The sequence below is a fragment of the Orycteropus afer genome, unplaced genomic scaffold (genome assembly GCF_000298275.1).
Source record: "Orycteropus afer afer isolate SDZICR_OR568_19922 unplaced genomic scaffold, OryAfe1.0 scaffold00075, whole genome shotgun sequence".
Classification (NCBI taxonomy): Eukaryota; Metazoa; Chordata; class Mammalia; order Tubulidentata; family Orycteropodidae; genus Orycteropus; species Orycteropus afer.
In genome coordinates, this window is record NW_006921662.1 from 9,320,574 (window position 1) to 9,338,904 (window position 18,331).

General features: G+C 51.9%; 1 protein-coding gene across 1 annotated transcript; it reads right to left on the reverse strand.

Moving 5' to 3' along the window:
* Positions 1-1,520: 1,520 nt before the first annotated feature.
* On the reverse strand, positions 1,521-11,082 carry PTPN7 (protein tyrosine phosphatase non-receptor type 7). The gene is made up of 9 exons (XM_007941134.2): positions 10,865-11,082; positions 10,215-10,398; positions 9,845-9,929; positions 8,265-8,341; positions 6,894-7,031; positions 6,405-6,515; positions 4,437-4,594; positions 2,527-2,640; positions 1,521-1,614 (listed from the first exon to the last, which is right to left on the reverse strand). Exons 1-9 carry the CDS (start codon positions 10,984-10,986, stop codon positions 1,521-1,523), a joined length of 1,083 nt encoding a protein of 360 aa, XP_007939325.2. The 5' UTR covers positions 10,987-11,082.
* Positions 11,083-18,331: the final 7,249 nt, after the last annotated feature.

Sequence of the window (18,331 nt, forward strand, 5' to 3'; positions counted from 1 at the left end):
AAAAGTCTTTATTTTCCCACTTGGTTACTTTTCCAGAGCTTGTACCCTTTTGGGATAACAATACCATGAGGGAGAGCTCCCTTCTGGCTGGGTCTGAGGTCTGGGTAAGATCAGGCACTTGAGGGTTATTCACACAGCTTCATTGGTACAGACTGTAAGTACCTCTCACAGGGGTTAGGGAAGGTAGAAGTGCAGGTGACCCCTGAAGGCCGAGCAGAAGCATTATGAAAATTAAACTCAGTTTTAACACTGCATGTTCTTCAGAAGAGGTATCACGAATGAGGAGGCCCAGCTGTTCTCCAGGATCTAGCTCCTTGGGGGTTTCCACAAAGAATTGGTATTAGCAGATTCAGATCCCAGAAGTGGAGTGCCAGAAGAGATGGCGCCTTACCTTCATCCCAGAGGCAGCCATCTTGGATTCAAGGAGAGTGAAGGGTTTGGATGTTTTCTAATTCAGCCCTGAGATAGATCTGGGGTACCCTGGAAATTGTGTTGATGCTGAGAGGGATGAGGGGAGGTTAGTTGTCTGGGGTAGCTGGCATGGGATCCCATTTTAGTCCCATATCTGCATGGAATGGTTATAAACCCAGATTGTTTATGGAAATCACAAAGCTCTATTGGTATCTGCAGATGTGGTAGTGGTAGTGGGGGCTTACTGTCTATAGTCATGACAAGTTCTTTGTCTCTTCCCTTCTTTCTCTTGTACTTCCTGGGTGTCCAGGGTATTAAGGTCATATTAGTAAGTCGGAGCATACTGAAGCCTCCCTAATGAGTAGGTGGGGTAAGTGGCCAGCAGTTACAGCTCTGGGTCTCTGAGGGGACCCCCTACTTTCTCTCTTCCAGAGATTGCAATTGCCTGACCTGGCTACCTTCTATACATGTGTGGAAGCAGGGATAATTTGGATCTCTTTTCTCTTTGGGGGTGTCTGACCCTCATAGATGGATGGTAGGGGAGCAGGGAACCACTGCTAAGATGTTGGAGGACTTGACTAAGCTCAGGACCAGACTTTCCCAGCTCTTGCATCTGGCCTGTGCTTGGGCAGGGTCTGGGGGATATGATCTTGGAATCGCCCTCTTGCCATTTGCAGGAAGCAGATACAGATGGAACAGCTTCTAGGAACTTCTCTGATTGCTTCCCTTTATGGCAGCAGAGCACTTAATATCCATGTCACAGATGAGGAGACTGAAGCGCATAAAGAGAAGACCAGACACCTGGCCTTCTCAGGTTTGCCAGAAGTGTGAGCTTGTATCTTTATAAGTTCAGAAAGACATGGGAGGCTCCCCCTATGGTCTGATTGAGGACACTAGAGAAAACCGAGGCATGGCCGGTGGTGAAGACCTGGAGTTTGGCCCCTCATCTTGCTGATGCAGCTTCCTGGGGCTACAAGAGCTCACTAAGGAGGCACCCATTCCCTATGCCCACCCAGGGGTGCCCCAGGTAACATGGCTGACTTTGCTGAAACCCACCTTCCGAGGTCTGAGGGGAAATTGCCACCTGGGCTGTTAGAAGATGGCAGGGGTCAGGGGCTGGGCTCCTCGGGCAGCTGGGCTGCATAAAGGGCCAAAGTGTGGTGTAGGAACTGGTATTGCTCTGTGGTCTGGATCATTCCACCTCTGCAGGGAGAAACACACAGACCATGAACTAGGGAGGGACAGAGGGTTTGCTGAATCACTTGTAGTTCTATTGGAAGAAGTCCTGGCTTTGCCGAAGAAAACATCAACTTCTTCACATCCATCCATCCTCTCTACTTCTTACTCCTTCTTGCTGCCCCTCATATCTTTCCCCATGAGGGAAGCCCTTTTGACATTTACTTAGGGCTGCGCCTGGTGGCTGGGGACCAAGGAGGAGATGCCCACCACTATTCTTCCCTCATCCACTCAGTGCCTGGGTAGAACCAGGTCACAGATTCCTCAGGCTGGGAATCTGAGCCCCTCGTTTTCTTTCCACCGATACTAAAAGTAAAAATAACAATCCCATATGTTTGTGACGTAGTTCCCATTTTCCAAAACACTCTCATGTAAGTTAACTAATTCTTTACAAAAGCTCTCTGGGGAATGGGTCCTTATCTTTCTCTAGATAAAGAAATGGGGGCCTAGAGAAATATACTGATAGCTCAGTAAGCTTCAAGTCTGAATTGAACTTTGGTCCTCTCTCTCCAAACCCTGTGATCTTCTGTCCGTTACCTGTGACTGCTTAGCACTATAACTAACTATATTCTTACTCCCCCAACTTTTCCCCAAGTAGGGAATTTGCAAAAAAAAAAAAAAAAAAAAAATTTTTTTTTGAAGGCTCAGTGCAAATCCATAGAGCGGCATACTTAATTTTAGGCTTCCAAGCTAAAATTCCAGATAGAGATTATTTCTCGGATGTTAGTTGCAAAATAAACAGTTCTTTAGCAAAGGGCCCCCTTCCTTTCTCACAGGAAATGCTTGATGGTGACACATGTGTAAGTGCTCTGACACCCAACGAGTGACACCAATACCACTTGTTAATGTTGTTGGGCCTATTTACATGCATGGACCTACCTGTCCAGCCGCAATTGGCACACGATGCCCAAAATGTCCACTTCTCCTCTGGCCTTCAGCTGTTGACAGCCAATTCTGGTAGCAATGAAGCAGCCAGTCCGGCCAATCCCTGCACTGGACATAGCCAGGAAGAAGGTGGGGAGGTCATAGGTGACCAAGGAACACAGAAACAAAAGACTAGGGAGCATGGAAGCCAGGTGACCAGGAAACATGGAGGCCAGGCCCCAATTATGAAAAAAGCAGTGGGGCCCAAGGATAGTCTATTTTGGGGGGGAGGGCATGGGGATGGAGGAAGGTAGTAATACCTTACAGGTTTCTGACCCCCTAGGGGTCCTGAAGGAGGCAGGTTATAACTGCACTAGAGTTTACATGTCCTCATAGCCTCACTAAGCCTGTTCCAGGACACCCTCACATTTTGATGAGCTGTCTTCTACTTAACAGACTATAGTGGTTTCCAACTGACAGTCTCTCATTTGTGGACTTGCTGACCCCTTGAGCCTGTCTTATCTAACCATGACTTCCTCTCAGCTCATATACCACAACTGCTTACACTCAGCCTCCTCTGTTTCCTACCTCTGTTATTCCCACAGCCCTCCTCTCTCTGTACCACTCTATCCTGGCCTTTATTTCAAAACCCCTCTCAGGCTTCCCATCTTTAGGAGGTCTTCTTGCATGAGTTGTGTGAGCCCCTGAGAGAAGCTATTAATGACCTCCCAACCCTATGTTCAGGTACCACCCTTGGTTGGGTTTATGAGCCCCCTCTTTGAATTGTTTGCCTTTATGTTCTGTTTCATTTAGGATATGCACTCCTAAATGGTCTCCTTATTTGAAATCTGTCCTGCATCATGGTACATCTGTCCTTTCCCACTGGCATTATCCCCCACCTCCCAGCCTAATCCACTTTTCACTCTGCTGTTCTAATATTATTTTTAAATGGCAAACCAAATTTCTTAGCCTGTCCTACAAGACCCCTCATCACCTCATCACCTGGCCTTCACTTACCTTCCAGCCTCATTTTTCATCACTGTCACCCATGTGATCTCCAGGCCCTGCTCTCTAACCCTGCTCCCTGCAATGTACCACTTTTTATCTTTCATCTCTGGACCTTTGCACATGCTATTCTATCTGTCTAGAACACTCCTGGAAGTCTTCCTGGAAGACTTCCCCTTTCCTTCTTCCCTTGGCTAATTCACCCTTTGGGTCTTAACTTACATGTCCTTTCTCCTGGAAAACCTTCTCTAGCCAAAATTTGCATTAGCAATCTGGGTTCTGTGTTCCCTGTACTACCCCCATCATACCTCTCATCACATTAGTTGCATTTAATTGTTTAATCTGCTATCTTTCCCACCAGACTGTGAGCCAGTGTAAAGTCATGGCTAGCTCCTTAGCACCTTTGTTGCCTGATAACAAATCAGTTTTTGAGAAATTTTTGTTGAATGAATAAATGAGTTCCCCAACAGTTGTTGTTGTTATGTGCCGTCGAGTCGGCCCCGACTCATAGCAACCACTCCTTGGGTTTCCGAGGCAGTATCACTACGGAAGTAGGATTGCCCAATTTTCCTTCTGAGGAGTGGCTGGTGGGTTTGAACCGCCAGCCTTCTGGTTAGCAGTCAAGTGCTTTAGCCACTATGCTACCAGAGCTCCTAGTGGTCATGTTTATCTGTCCCCAAGCAGATTGAGTACTACTTGATAGTCTAGACCTCTCTGGATTGGGTCTGGGTGTCCAGCCCAGACATCTGGGATCTGCACAAAAGAGGTAATAAGAACAGAGCACTTGCTGAAGGACCTAGAGCTTCCTGTCTTCCTGTCTAAGTAAGTGCAGGGCCTGCCTGACTCTATTCTGCTTTGACTCCTTAGGAAGGGGAGGGGAGCATAATACATAGTGCTGCCATAGAGGGAAGGCCACGTACCTGCAGTGGACCACAATGGGCCCAGTGTTGGCAGCTGTCTCTGGGATGTCCTCTACCTCAGCCACCAGGCGCAGCAGAGGTCCAGCTGACTCTGGGGTCTGATGGTCAGGCCAGGCTGAGAAAAGGACATGCTTCACTGACCGGCACTCCTCCTGGTGCTGAGATGGGAGCAAGTGTGAGAAACAGGTCAGGGTAGGGAGTACTGCCCACCTTCTCCTCTGGTGCAGAGGAGGGCAAGGGCTGGAATTACTCCATGAGAAATTCAGTAACCAGGAGCAGGGAAAGGCAGCTCTTTTCTTGCTCATGATACTCCACTATTTCCTCCTCTAAAATGCTGGGAAGGAGCATTGTCTGGGAAGAGGGAAAAGATTCAAGTTCAAGTCCTAGCTCTGCCTCTAACTAGCACATGGCTTTGGGTGAGTCCCCCTAACCTCATTTTATCACCTTTATCTTATTGGTTTACTACATAGGATGCTTTGAGGATAATGAGTTGATAAACCAGTTGCTGTCAAGTTGATTCCAGCTCATGCTGACCCTGTGTGTTTCAGGGTAGAACTGTGCTCATTAGTATTTTCCATGCCTTTAAGCATTTGCACCACCCAGGGACTCCTAATGAGTTGATAGATAAATGCTCAAAAAGTATCATCATACAATAATAACATCATATAGTAATAACCAAACCCACTGCCATCAAGTCAATTCCGACTCATAGCAACCCCCATTGGGTTTCCAAGGCAGGAATTTTTTTTTTTTTTTTTTTTGTGATTTGGGTGAAGATTTACAGAGCAAATTCGCTTTCCATACAGCAGTTCACATATACTTTGTCACATGTCATTGACCACAGTTTACCACAATGCAACAGCTCCCCTCCCACTTCCTCCCCATAGTTACCTCTTCCCAGTTTCCATCCCTCCATACTCTCATGCCCCCTGAGCTGTCTCCCTGTGCATAAGCAGCTCTTCCTTCTCCCATGATTGTTCTCTCCAGGGCATGTGTCTACTTGAGGTAAATGTTTAACTCACATACCTGTACTTTGTTTGGTTGGAAACCACAGATGTGGGTTCAATTCCAGACCTGAAGGGCAGCTAGGGGCCATAGTCTCAGTGGTTCCATCAGGCTCTATTGGACCAGCAAACCTGGTCCCCACCTTTTTTTTTTTTTTTCCTCCAAATGATTTTGAGTTTTGTGTCACATTGTTCTCCCTCTCTATCCAGAATCTCCTACATCCCTTCCAAGTGGATGACAGTGGTAGCCGGGCACCATCTAGTTCTTCTGGTCTCATAGTTGTATAGGTTGCAGATTGGATGGTGTACCTGTCACTAGGACTGATTATTTCCATTAATTTTGGTTCCAAGGCAGGAAATTTGTATGGAAGTAGATTGCTCCACCTTCCTTCCACAGAGCGGCTGGTGTGTTTGAACTGCTGATCTTTGGGTTCTCAGTCAAATGCCTTAGGCACTGTGCTATTAGGGTTCCTTATCCTCAAAGGAAGATTGGGCAATCTACTTCCATAGCGATACCGCCTCGGGAACCCAAGGAGGGGTCGCTATGAGTCGGGTCCAACTCGACGATACATAAGAACAACAACGACGACATACAGTAATAGAAGGCATTTTTAAAGCATGTTTACACGTTATTGTACATCTCTTTCAACCTCCTGTCATTTCATCAGCACAATTCCTGGACTCCCACCTCTTCTCATCTGGATCATTCAGTATAGTTGGATGGTACTTCCTGCTGATTCCTAGTTGGCTTGTTGGATCTACCCTATTAGAGGTTCCCTGAGGACAGTGCCCAAGTTTTTTTTTTTTCCTTCCAAGTCTTAAGTACATCTTTCAGATGTGGGTTCAAGAAGGTCTAAATGAGCAAGCCCTTGGCTTCCACTATAAGTTGGGTCTGATTCCTAGAGATGCTGGGAGTGGCCCAACTTCCTTGTCTCTCAACAGGCCTGGCCCCTGAGGGTGGTACCTGGATGGTGAGCTGTCGCACAGTGTATTCCGGGCACTCTTTAATGTCCTGGATGTAGATCCGGAAAGGTCCATAGGTTTCCTCTTGTGTGGGCCAGTAGTGGACACATTTCTAGGAGGAAGAGAGCTGGGAGTCAGAAGGGGGAAGGGTTCATCAGCTTGAGCAGGAGCTGGAGAAGTAGAAAGGGGAGGGGTATCTCCTCTCCATTTTCTACTCTCATTGGAGGGGCTGGGCATTGCCTGGGTAAGCAGCTGGGTAAGCAGGTGAGCTTGACACCTGTAGACAAAGTACTCGCCTCATCCCACTTTTGACTATGGACAGTCTCCATGGGGTACATCTCAGAAACCTTTCTGAGAGGTATATGCTGGGATGGCTATAGCTATTCTCACCTCCTGGGTGAACCCCTGGTCCTGAGTTGTCCTGGGTAGAGTTGTGTGTAGGTAGGAGAGGGAGCAGCCCTTTCTGGGTTCATCAAGAACAGCCTCCTACCTCCTTGCCCTCTCGGAGCTGAGTGAGCATGACAATGAGGGACACCTCTTCCTGCCATACCATCTCCCAGAAGTCCACCACGGTATTGGGCATGGGGCCCTGGGTTGCGATGTAGACCTTCTCCTTCCCATCGAAGCCCTGGGGAGGTGGATGCACGTGAGAAAGGGTGGGACGAGCAGTGAGAGCAGAGCTCTGGGTAATCCCAGATTCTGCAGGTCCTAGGATTAGGCTGAAGTCAGTGAACATGCACATGAGCATGTACATGTGTGCACATATGCACACACACACAGAAGCCACGTGGTAGAAAGGACATGGATTATGAAATGAGGAACATTTGGGTTCGAATACTTGTTCTGCTGCTTACTAGCTGGGCAACTATAAGCAAGTTAGCCTTTTTAAGCCTCAGTTTTCTCACTTGTAAATTGGGCATAATAATATCTGCTTTGTAGGAATGCAGTGTGGATTAAACTCAATAAAGTATATTATGAGTCTGGCATATAGAAGGTACTCTATAAATGTTTGTCCCTTTCCTCCCCTGCTGCTTTCTACTCACCCAAAATTCCAGCAAGAAAAGTGTTCAATAGTACTCATTGAATGAAATGTTTCACTTTGACATATTACTTTTATATATTTAGTAGCAAAATGTAGTGCACTCTCCAGAGCTCTTCTTTCTCCCTACTAGGATCCTAAGCATAAAGTTCCCTAACATGATGGTGAAATTTAGAAGGGTGTTCTGCTAGCATCAGCTGGCAAATGAGAGACCATGTTCTCCCACAGTGCTCCTTACTAGCAGTGTTTCGTCTTTCTTCACTCCTGACTACTGTCCTACCCACTTTGAGCCACTAGAGAGTGCTGCTTTCACATCTACTTAGGGCTGGCAGAGGTGGGAAGCCGGGGGATAGACAACCTACCTTGCCTTACGGTGCCTATGACCTGACACCATCTCTACCAAGAAGGAGCTTCTTGGGGACAGTTAAGGCCAGAATGAAAGAAAAAAGAGACTGCCGAGAGCTCTATTTATGCTGGCATCTCCCATGCAGACCCCAGAGCCATTAGCTCTCAAGAAGCCAGAGATAGGGTTTCAGCAATGCCAACTTCCTGCCCCATTTAGAGGATCGGCTGTGAAAGGGATAGGGTGATAGGGTGTGTTAAGGAGACTTAGTGGTCTCTTCTTTTCAGAATTGTTTGACATGTGATATGTTTTTCTAGGTCGGTGTCTTGGACCTCTTCATTGTCCGCTCGGTAGGGCTCTGGCGGAGTGAGTTGGAGCAGGGAGAGAAACCCAGGCACTGGAACCTAGCTGGAAAGCATTCTCATCTTCACATGCAGGCTCCTAGCTCCCCACATGGCCACTGCTTTCAGGTCACTCACTCGGATGTAGTTGGCATTGATGTAGTCCCCGTCCTCTTGGCTCTGTGCCCGGCCAAGGCAGACACGGCTCTGGGGATCTAGGAAGTAAAAATCAGCAGAAGTCAGAGGTCAAAAAGTGACCAGCTAGTTCAGACTCCCAACAGGGTCAGAAAGAGGAGCGTTCCAGTGCTTGTCCCAATACCTTGTGTATAGTTGGGGACTGAGACCTATAGAATCATCTGATACATAGACAATAGGGAGCCACAGCATGTTTTTGAGCCGTAGAGTGATATGGTCAAAGCGATAATTTGGGTGATGCTGTGTAGAATGGACTAAAGAGGAAAAGGAGTGGAGCAGGAAAGGAAAAATGGGAGATTAATGTTAGTCTGGCCTCAAGATCAATAATGGTAGACAGAAACAGAAAAAGAGCTGTTGTGGAGGAAGCATGTTTTTTCTGGTGGTGAATATGGAGTTCAGATAAGTGACTTGTGTAAGGTTACATATTGGTGAAGTGGGACTAGACCCCCAGTCTAGTCCACCAGTCACTGGTGGCTAGAGGGGGTAATTTCAAGTCAAACCCAAGCAGGAATGAAGAAGGCAGGTTGTAAGGAAAGGTGAGGAGACTCTCAATCACCCTGGGCCAGCCTGGTTCTGGACAGAGGAGACCTAAAGGAAAATCACTGGTTAAGGGATCTCTCCCCTCTCTGGTGGTTACAGGGCTGGTTGGAATTAAGCGAGAGCTGCTTCTTCTCCCACTTTGATGAGTAACAATGACCCCCTGGGTCACCTGGGCAGGCAGAGGGCACACTGGAATGTAGGGAGAGTTAGGAGGCACTCAGGCTGAGCTTGGCCTGAGACTGGAAGCTGCCAGAGGTGGGCTGGCCAGATAAGGCTGGGGGTGGGGTTAGGGAAGTCCCTGGCTGGTACAAACTGTGAAAGCACAAGGCTGCTAACTAAAGGTTGGAGGTTTGAGTTCATCCAGAGACACCTGTGACACAACTCACTGCTATCCAGTCGATTCTGACTCATATCAACCCCCTTTGGGTTTCTGAAGCGGTAAATCTCTACTGAAGTAGATTGCCCAGTCTTCCTTCTGCAAAGTGGCTGGTGGGTTTGAAAGCCCAATCTTCTGTTTAGCAGTCAAATGCCTTAGGCCCTATGCCACTAGACCTCCTTGGCCCACTATATTGTTGTTATGGGCGTCGAGTCAGACTCGACTCATAGCAACCCCTCCTTGGGTTTCCGAGGCAGTATCACTTTGGAAGTAGATTGCCCAACCTTCCTTCCAAGGAGTGGCGGTGGATTTGAACCACCAGCCTTCTGGTTAGCAGTCAAGTGCCTTAGGCACTAAGCTACCAGAGCTCCTTGGCCCCCTATAAGCATCTGTAAACATTAATTGCATTATTGTTGTTGTGACTATTAGCCCTTCATTCCTGTGCTGTGATGTGGTGTCCCTCTGCTGAAAGGAGATGTGCCAAGTAAGGTTGTCCTTCCCGTGGCTGAGTCCTGGCTGAGACCATAAGACCACAGATCTTGCCTGCTGAATTTCTCTGGCCTCAGGGACAGTGCCCACCACCCTTGATCCCCACCACAGTCCTTACTTGGCAAGATGGTTTTGTATCGATCCTTGGAGGCGTGGCCTGGAATGTCCAGGTCTTCAGGGTTGACAAAGTTTGATGGGATCTTCTGGCAGGGGGAGGAAATGAGTGAATAGTGGATACACCTCCTAGTCGCCTTTTCTCCCCTTCCATCCTTGTCTAGTAGACTTGGGGCCCTGGCTCATTCCTTGCTGGCATTAGTATGTAGGTCAGATGGAGTAGAGGACAGAAGAGGAAGCAGGAGTCAGCCTCCTCCCCTGAGCCCTGGGGCTCTCTTTCCTGAAGGGCCCAAAGAGGAGACATGTCTGTGGAACCCATGATAGAATGGTGCCAGCTGGGTGCCTCTGACTCAGAGGGGGCCCCAAGTTCTTACCAAGAATTCCTCCTCCAGTTGCCTGGGGCTGGGTGGCTGGTGCTGCAGGACCGAGCGTGTGAGGGGATGCCCCGCTGTGCGCAGAAAGTGGAGGGTGACCTCCCGGGGTGTATTCACCGAGCAGATGGGCTCCACGGCCCCCAGGGACCGCACATCCAGCATCAGAGCTACATTGGAGCCCCGCCTGCAGGCCCAGCAAACAGTGCCCACTGAGTACCCAATAATATTTGTTCTTCTTACTGTCCTTGTTGAGCACATCTGAGCGGGCTGCTTCTTGTCTTTCCCTGGACCCAAAGGCTGAATGAACTCCAGGGCTCAGGCCACTGCTGCATGCCCTCTTCCCTTGTCAGCTCTCTCTAGCTTCTTACTCCCCACCAGGCTCCCAAGTCTCCTTTGGGGACTGCTTCCAGCTACCTGGCAGGCCCCAGGGGCTGCTCCACCCATTATGGGGTTTGAGGAGCAAGGGTTGACATGAAACCTTGGGTGCAGACATGCAAATGACATGCAAAGGAGCACAGTTGGTTTCCTTTCCAGAGTGGAGTCAACAACTGAGGGTCCCTTGCACTATCAGAGCTGGAGGGGCAGGTGGTGGCGAGAGAGGAGCCCAAGGTCCTGGCCAGGAAGGCCCTCTCTCCCAGGAAAGATCTTACCTCTCCTGCAGCCTCACATGTTTCTTGGCTGGCGCTTTCGCGGGCAGAGGCTGGGTCATGACTGCCCCCAAATACACGGTCAGTGGCTGTGCTCTGGAGCGCCCCCCACAGGCTTGGACCATGCTGGGGTGGCTGGGGGCCCCATGGAAGGCTCACTCAGCCATGGGGTTCACCTGAAAGACATGGCCTTTCAGCTGCTGACCTCTGCCCTGTCTGCTTGGCCAAGCCCAGGCCAGCCTTCTGCTCTGTGACACCTCTGTTTTCACTGGGGGTGTCTTCTGTTCCTTAAGAAGTGGTCTCAGTTTCACCAGGATCTTGGCAGTATGACTCAGGGTGGCAGGTGGTCTGGGATTAGCTTAAGGGCAAGATAAAGGTAAAGACTATAGATGAAGATGGTAAAGAATCCAGAGGGTGGAAGAGAGGGGAGAAGGGGCTGCCAGAGCCCAGGGTACCCCAGCTCTAAGCTGGACACCCAAGACAGAGAAGGCAAAGGAGGAAATACGAAACTTGTGTTCCACATAGACAGAGGGGAGAAAGCTCTGGAAACCTCTTCTAGGTCTGCCCAGCGTGGCTTCTCCTGCTGAACAAGGACTTTGAGGCCTTGGCAATGTCGGAGCCAGTTGAGAATCCATGCATGCAGGGCTGCAGGCCCCTAGGAAGGCCTGCTCTTAACTGCAGGTAGTTCCTCTCCCAAGTTCATTGCTGGCTTCTGGGGTCTCTGTCCGTGAAGGTAGGCTGGGGGTGTTTCCTTCCTCCTCCTGCCCATCCCCCCTACTCCCGCCTCTGTAACCGTCACAGGAAATGGCCTCACCAAGCCCTTGAACGACAGCGCATGGGGAGGCTATGGCTTGGGGCTCAATAGAGGGTATAGAGGTATTTGGGCCATCTCCTCTTGGGGGGCAGTCCTCATCTTCCAGGGTTCCACTACCGAGTGGAGGCAAGGAAGTGTTGGAGGAACTAAGCCCACAGGCACCGAGGTGAGGGCACAGAGCTGGCCGGTGCAGATGTGGGTGGTGAGAGGCTCTCCCGCAACACGAGGGGACTCTTTAACATCTGCCCTCCTTGCAGCTCTCTGCAGCTTCCCCACCATGCCAATGCCGGGATACCAGATAAGTCAACACCCATTCCCTGGCCAGGTACTAGAGCACCCAACTTGTCCTGTTGTGTCCCCTCCTCCAAGATGCCCTCCCATCTCCTCCAGAGTTCACGCCATCCCAAAGCCACAGGGACTGTCCCACTCCCCACACTCAGTACTCACTGAAGCAGCTATGTCCCCCAGGCTGCCTCTTGCCAGCTGTCTGTCTATCGGTCTGTCTTTGAGGGCTGAAACGACTTCAGGAAGCCAGCTTCCTCCCTCCGCCCCTCCTGGCTGCCACCCACGCACACCCCAGCTGCACGCTGCCCTCCTGCGCCTGCTGCTGCTGCCACAAGGGGTCGATGCTCCTGCTGTGCCCCTCAGGGGGCAGGATGGCAGTCACCCAGCATCTTTGCCATGGCCCCAAGGTCCTGCTCCCCGGGCATGGGTGAGGGGCTGGGCCTTCCCTGACCACCCCATTTCCTGAGTTCCCAAACCCTCTTCCCTCCTGCAGTGTCCCTCCTTTGGGGCTGTGTCATGTCCAACCGCTGTCTATTTGCTGGGAATTTATGGTCAAGCACAGGCTACATCTGCCCAGAGCAGATGTGGCACAGACTTGGAGTGGGGTGAGGAAGAAATGAGGCAGGAATCCCACAGCTCAAGGGGAAGGCCCAGGCCCAAGCCAGAAAGGCTATCTCCAGGACCTGAGCCACAGCCCAGCTCTCAGCTGGCCTGAGGATAGGCCAGCCAGTTGGGGAACACTTTAGAGGTAATTTGTAGGAGAGTCTGGGGGCTTCCTTGGGGTCCCTAATTCCCTCTAGGCCTCCTCCCAGAATCCCAATATCTACTGAGAAGACTTACAGAGAGTGGACAGTCTCTGGCCCTCACACCAGGGGGCTTCCACATCCTCTTCTCCGCTGGGGTGCCTGGATGCCTGGAGCCTGGGTAGTGGCCCCCAAGTCCAACACTCCACTGTCCCCAGCCCTGGCTTGGCCTTGACAGACCACTTGCTGGCCAGCATCCCGGCCGGTTCATGCTTGCTGCAGGTCTCCTCTTACCTTGTGACATTCCAAACACCCTTCCCTTCCTGGCCCCCCAACACGCACGATCTCGTCCTCTCTCTCTTCCTCCCACTTCTCTGATTCAGCTGTCAAATGGTGACAGCAAAAAAAAAAAAAAAAAGCTGTACAATAGGCACAGGGGGTGGGCATGCCGGAGAGGGTGGTGGGGAGGGGGCTGGCCTTCCTGTGGCCCATGAGGGAGGAGGGATGACATGAAGAGTGAGGATGACTTTTGTGGGCTCTGGAGACCACCCTGCCCCCAGTCCTGCCTCGGCATGGAGGCCTGGAACTAGCTCTTTTCTAAGCTCCTCCATAGCCAACTGATCCCTGGCTTCTTCACCCCTGATGCCTTTTCTCCTCTGGAGAGTGGGTGGGTTTCCCTGGGAGGAGATGAGAAACTGGGGTAGCAGTTGGTTCTGCTTCATCTGGTGATGGGTTGGAAGGAATGAAGCAGGAACCTGGGAATCCCGGATGAATTTGTGGGCAGTGACCTGAGGCTGACCTCGACTTCACTTATCCCCCCCCCCACCCCAACTAGTTAGTATTTCCAGAGATAGTGGGGGACCCTGGAGGATAAAAGAGAAGTGGGAGCAGGAGGGAATTGGAAAGAGAGCCACCCCCTCTAGGCTAAGCTGCTGATAGTTATCAAGAACAGGAAGCTAGGATACCACAGGGGCAGAGGAGGAGGAAGCAGGCAAAAGCCCTCCCCCATTGGTCCCCCAAGTGCCCTAGGTTTCCGTGGTCTAAGCCTGACTGGCCTTGGACATGCCTGCAGCCTCTCACCAGGCTACAGCCCAGCAGCATTTCTGGCAGTTCGGAGATGAGCTGTAGTGTGGACAGCAAAGAAGCTGGGACCCAGGAAGATGAGGAAAGTAGTCGGTGGGGAAGGGAGTAGGGGTTAATGGTTGAGGATTAGGCAAGACTTCAAAAAACTCCCATACCCTTAGGGTGTAGTTGGGGGGCGATAGGCACTCCTTGCTTCTTGCCTACTCCCTCTCCCCTTCCTGCTTACAAATGCCTGGGCATACATGGAGGTGTGTGGCTAGAGCTCCTGAGGGATGAGGGGACCAAACACAGATGGGGTGTGTGTCAGTCCTGCAGCAGCCCCTGCATAGCCAGCTCTCTCTCACTCTCTGGACTGCAGTCTGGGAAGAAGGTAAGTCTAGAGGACCCTGGAGTGACTTCTCCTCTCCTGAAGCTGCCCACCCCAGAGTGGAACTACCCCAGGCAGTTCTTAGTCTTCTCACTCAAATTGCTGACTTGCCCTCCTGAGTTGGACTTACGTACCCAAGACCCTTAGCTCTAGAGAAAGTGCAGTAGTGGGTGGAAGTTGGAAAGACCAGCACAGGAGTCTAACTTGGCTTGTTAGCCCTGTGTGTGATCTTGGGCAAGCTGTTGAACCTCCTAAGTCTCAGTCGGTCTCCTCCTCGGATTCCTCCTTCCCTGGGGACAGAGACCATGATAGCACTTCGAGCACCACCCTTGTCGGGGTCACCTCTGACATGTAGGGTCATCCTAGAGAAGGCGAAGGCTGTGAGGCTGGTGAGGTAGGTGTTCTGAACTGTCTGCTGAGAAGCAGGGGGAGGCGAAGGGGCTGAGGAGCAGAGTGTTGGTGGAAGGAACCACAGTCTCAGCTCTCACCGAACTCTTGCTCCTTCCTCCTCCCTGCCTTGCTTTCTCCAGCCAGCCTTGGGGGTGGAGGGAGAATACCTGAGTAGTTCCATCCAGGGGTGGGCAGCTTCCGGAGGACAGAAGAAGTCACTGCCAGGGACATCCTGGCCTACCCTCCTCCCAGAATGTATTCCAGAGAGGTCCCAGACCTGGCTGTGGAGCAACTGCTGCAGGGGATGACACTTGTCCCATCTGTGCTCAGTGCCCTCGTGCCTCCTGAGATGTAGACTCTCCTGCCTCCCTCCTCCAGTCCTTCCCTTATTCCAGGGCTGAGAGTCACAATTCCTGTTATCAGAAGCCTCTCAGGTGGGGCAGGTACATCCAGCCTTCTCAGAAGTCCTGCTCCCTGACAACACCTAGGGAGCAGAGGGCTCCTAGCCAGGCTGCTGCCAGCCCGCAGAGGCAAAGGCTGACACCCTGTAAAAAATTCCAGGGGATGGAGGATCTTGAAGACAAGACCAGGACTGGGGGGTCAGGACTCCTGGGTTCTTCACACCTCCTCCTTAGCTCCCTTCCTCAGTTCCTCTCTGGGGAAGTCCTAGGATCTTAGGTGGCTGCTCTGAGCCCCCAGCCCCCAGATCCTGGGCCAGCCTAGGCCAGCTTCTTCCGCCCCAGTCTTTACAGGCCCAGGCTTGTCCCTGGCTGTGTGGGGGAGAGCTAGGATCTGGGAGGTTCATCCAGGAAAAGGCAGGGAGACAACGGAGGAGACACTTGGTGAGTGGGGCAGAGAAGTGCTGATAGGGCAGTGGGAGTGGGTCTGGGCCACTCAGTTGAAGACTGAAGGAGGAGAGGACCCATGGGGCATGTACCAGGGCCACATTCCTGGGCCAGGCCATCCTGGTTGCCATCCCCCACCCTGACCCAGTTTTCCTGCCATCTTTTGGTGCCTGCTGGTGAAGGGGACTTTCCCATACCTCTCTCACCCTGGCTGAGAGGACCAGAGATCTGGTCCAGCTCAGCATTGGAGGAGCCAGGCACAGTCTGCCTAGAGCTCCAGGGAAGAGCCTGGTTCCCTGTCCGGTTGTGGAACTCAGGTCTCTGCCGGGAGAACCTTAGGGCAGAAGAGAATCCCGTTCCCTTTCCCAAACCCAAAGCCAGTGAAATGCAAATCTGTTCCTCCAGTTGGCCCTTTCTTGCCAGGGGGCCTCTTGTCTACTTCCATCTTCCCTGTTGTCCCCAGACACCCACACAGGCACACAGACATGCAAGTGTACGCATTTCTATTCAGACAGGTATGTGTACCTTACGGCCCACCCAAGTATGTGTGTACATTGCACTACATACACACATATACCCACCAGCACTGCACCCCACCAGCCCATTGCCTCCAGCCCCACTGCCTTCCCACAGCTTGGGCAGTGGGACCTAGGTCCTCCCTATTCCTGGAGACCTTCCCTAGAGTGTAGGAGGGAGAATGCATAAGTTCTCTGTCCTGAGCCACCCTGGCCCTTTCCTGCCTGTGATTATCATCCCCCAGTGTGGGAGATGCCCAAGGCCTTGCTTCAGCCTGTGGGAGAAGAGGGGAGGGGCCGGAAGAGGGCTGCCCGGACTGCTGTGGGGAGAGACCAGGCTGGCTCAGGTTTGGGAGCCAGGACGCCTGGACCTGAGCCCTATCCTCCTTCACTGATGGCTGGCTCTCTACAGAAGGAATCAGTAAGGTGCTCTGAGACCTCAGGAGGACCCCAGGGGTTCTCTAGGGAGAGGATGTGGGTTTGTCTGTGGGGGTGGTTGCTGGGGAGGAGATACAGCCTGTGGTACTTTTTTTTTTTCTGAATGGAGAGGCTTGGGCTGGGGGAGCTGCTTCTTAACTGTAAGAAACTATTTTCACCCTCTCTTGAGCCCCCCCTTCTATCCCTAAGGCTGCCCCAGACTGAGTGGGGGGCTGGCATGTGTACTTCTGTGGCCAGGTGCCTTTGCCACGCTCTGTCCATGGGACTGGCTGTGGAGTCTGTTTTGTGGGGACTCCTGGGAAGAGTCTGAGACCTTTCCTTTACTTAAATGCATGTCCTGTTAGGTCTTCTCTACTCAGATTCTGAATTAGGATGTTCCCAGTTCACTTCTTCCCTTGGCTGCTACTGATCAAGACTCAGCTAGAAGGAACGGAGTGAGGTGCTCCCAGGTGAGGTGGGGTAGGGCAGACAGAACAAGTGTAGGATGTTTTCCCCTGCCTTTTGGTCAGGCGGGGACTTCCTCCCTTTCACATCAGTTTCCCTAGTTACTAACCCCCACTTCTTTTGAAAGAGCATGCGTGTGCACATACACACACATGCACACACACACAGCTTGGAAAATCTGATGAGTCTGCAGTGCTGAGTTTCCAGGCCCCCATCCAGAGGCCGGGTGGGCGGCTCTGAGGTTTGGGGCTGGGTGGAGTGGGGAGGAGCAGGCAGCCCCTGGCTCAGCTTGAGCTCGAGCAAGGAGCGCAGCTGAGCCGGCCTGTCCTCCCTGTTGGAGCTACCCCAGTATTCAGAACTTCTATACCTGCTTGTTTCCCTCATGTTCCTTCTTCTTCACTTCCTAAGTTTTTGCCTGAGTCTTGGGCTTCCCTCTCAGGACCCAGCACCATTTCTTCTCCTTTTACCCTTCCCTCCCCAACCTTCAGCTATCTTGGGGTGGGGGCACTTGGGTGAGCAGCTTGAGGGGGTAAAGCCATGCCTCAAGCTTTATGCTTTTTATTTGAGGTCTCTGCAGTTCCTGGCAGCCAGGTGGGGGCTAGAAGGAGGCAGAGGAAACCAGTGTGGGCCCCACTGACCCACTGTAGTAGTAGGAGGTTGGGGAAAGACCAGCAAAAGTCCTAGGTACTTGATCCAGTCAGTCTCCAGAGGTCTCCTGTTGGAAGGGCTCCAATTTGGGTACGAAGAGCAAGCAGGGTGTGCTGTCCCTGTTCAGTGGAGTCAGAAGCCCCAGGTTCAAGTCCAGCTCCTCTCTTCACATCCTGTGGGCCAGGCTCTTCACACTTCTGGATATTATCTCCCTCATCTGGCAAGAAAGGGACTGAGGGCCAGGAGAGCTATTCTAGGTCTACAGTCGCTGTGACTCAGGCCTCCAAGATGCTCTCTTGTGCCTCTGGCCACAAGAGCATGATGCCACATGGATCCACAAGGAGGGACACACACTCATAGTGGTCTACCCACCCAGCACACCAGGACACACACACACACACATGTTGATGGAGCCAATAGGCACTATAGCCTTATTCCAGGGCCGGGGAGCAGGGAACCATCTCTTCTCCTCAGCTCCCCAGAGCAGGGCACTTTCTACTCTAGAGCAGAGGTGGGGGAGGCAGAGGGAGGAGATGGGCTTGTCTGCAGTCTGAGTTATAGTCCTCTTCTACCTTCTGGGCCCAGAGCCAGACCCCACCCCTCTCCCTTTGCCAACACTGGGCTTGGGGGGGGGTGGCGTCAGGGCCTGGGGTGGAGAGGCAACTCCTTGCTCTTCCATGCCTGCTGCTGTCTGCCCACTGTCTGCCTGCAGCTCTGGCCTTCCTATTCTTGCCCGCCTGCCAGCCAGCAGGGCAAGGGGAGGGCTGAGAAGGGGTGGGGGGGACTGGCTCCTCCCTCTCTATACCCTGCTTCCCAGTCTTCCCTTGCAGACACTGGGATGAGGTCCCCAATCTTGGTCACTGCCCTTCTCTGGCTCTGGGGAATTTGGGCTGAGGTA

Coding starts and splice junctions, on each gene's coding strand:
- PTPN7 (XM_007941134.2), bottom strand. CDS start 10,986: ATGGTCCAAGCCTGTGGGGGGCGCTCCAGAGCACAGCCACTGACCGTG. Junction 8,342..9,844: donor ATACAAAACCATCTTGCCAA/GTAAGGACTGTG, acceptor TTTACTTCCTAG/ATCCCCAGAGCCGTGTCTGC. Junction 4,595..6,404: donor TGCGACAGCTCACCATCCAG/GTACCACCCTCA, acceptor CTCCCATCTCAG/CACCAGGAGGAGTGCCGGTC.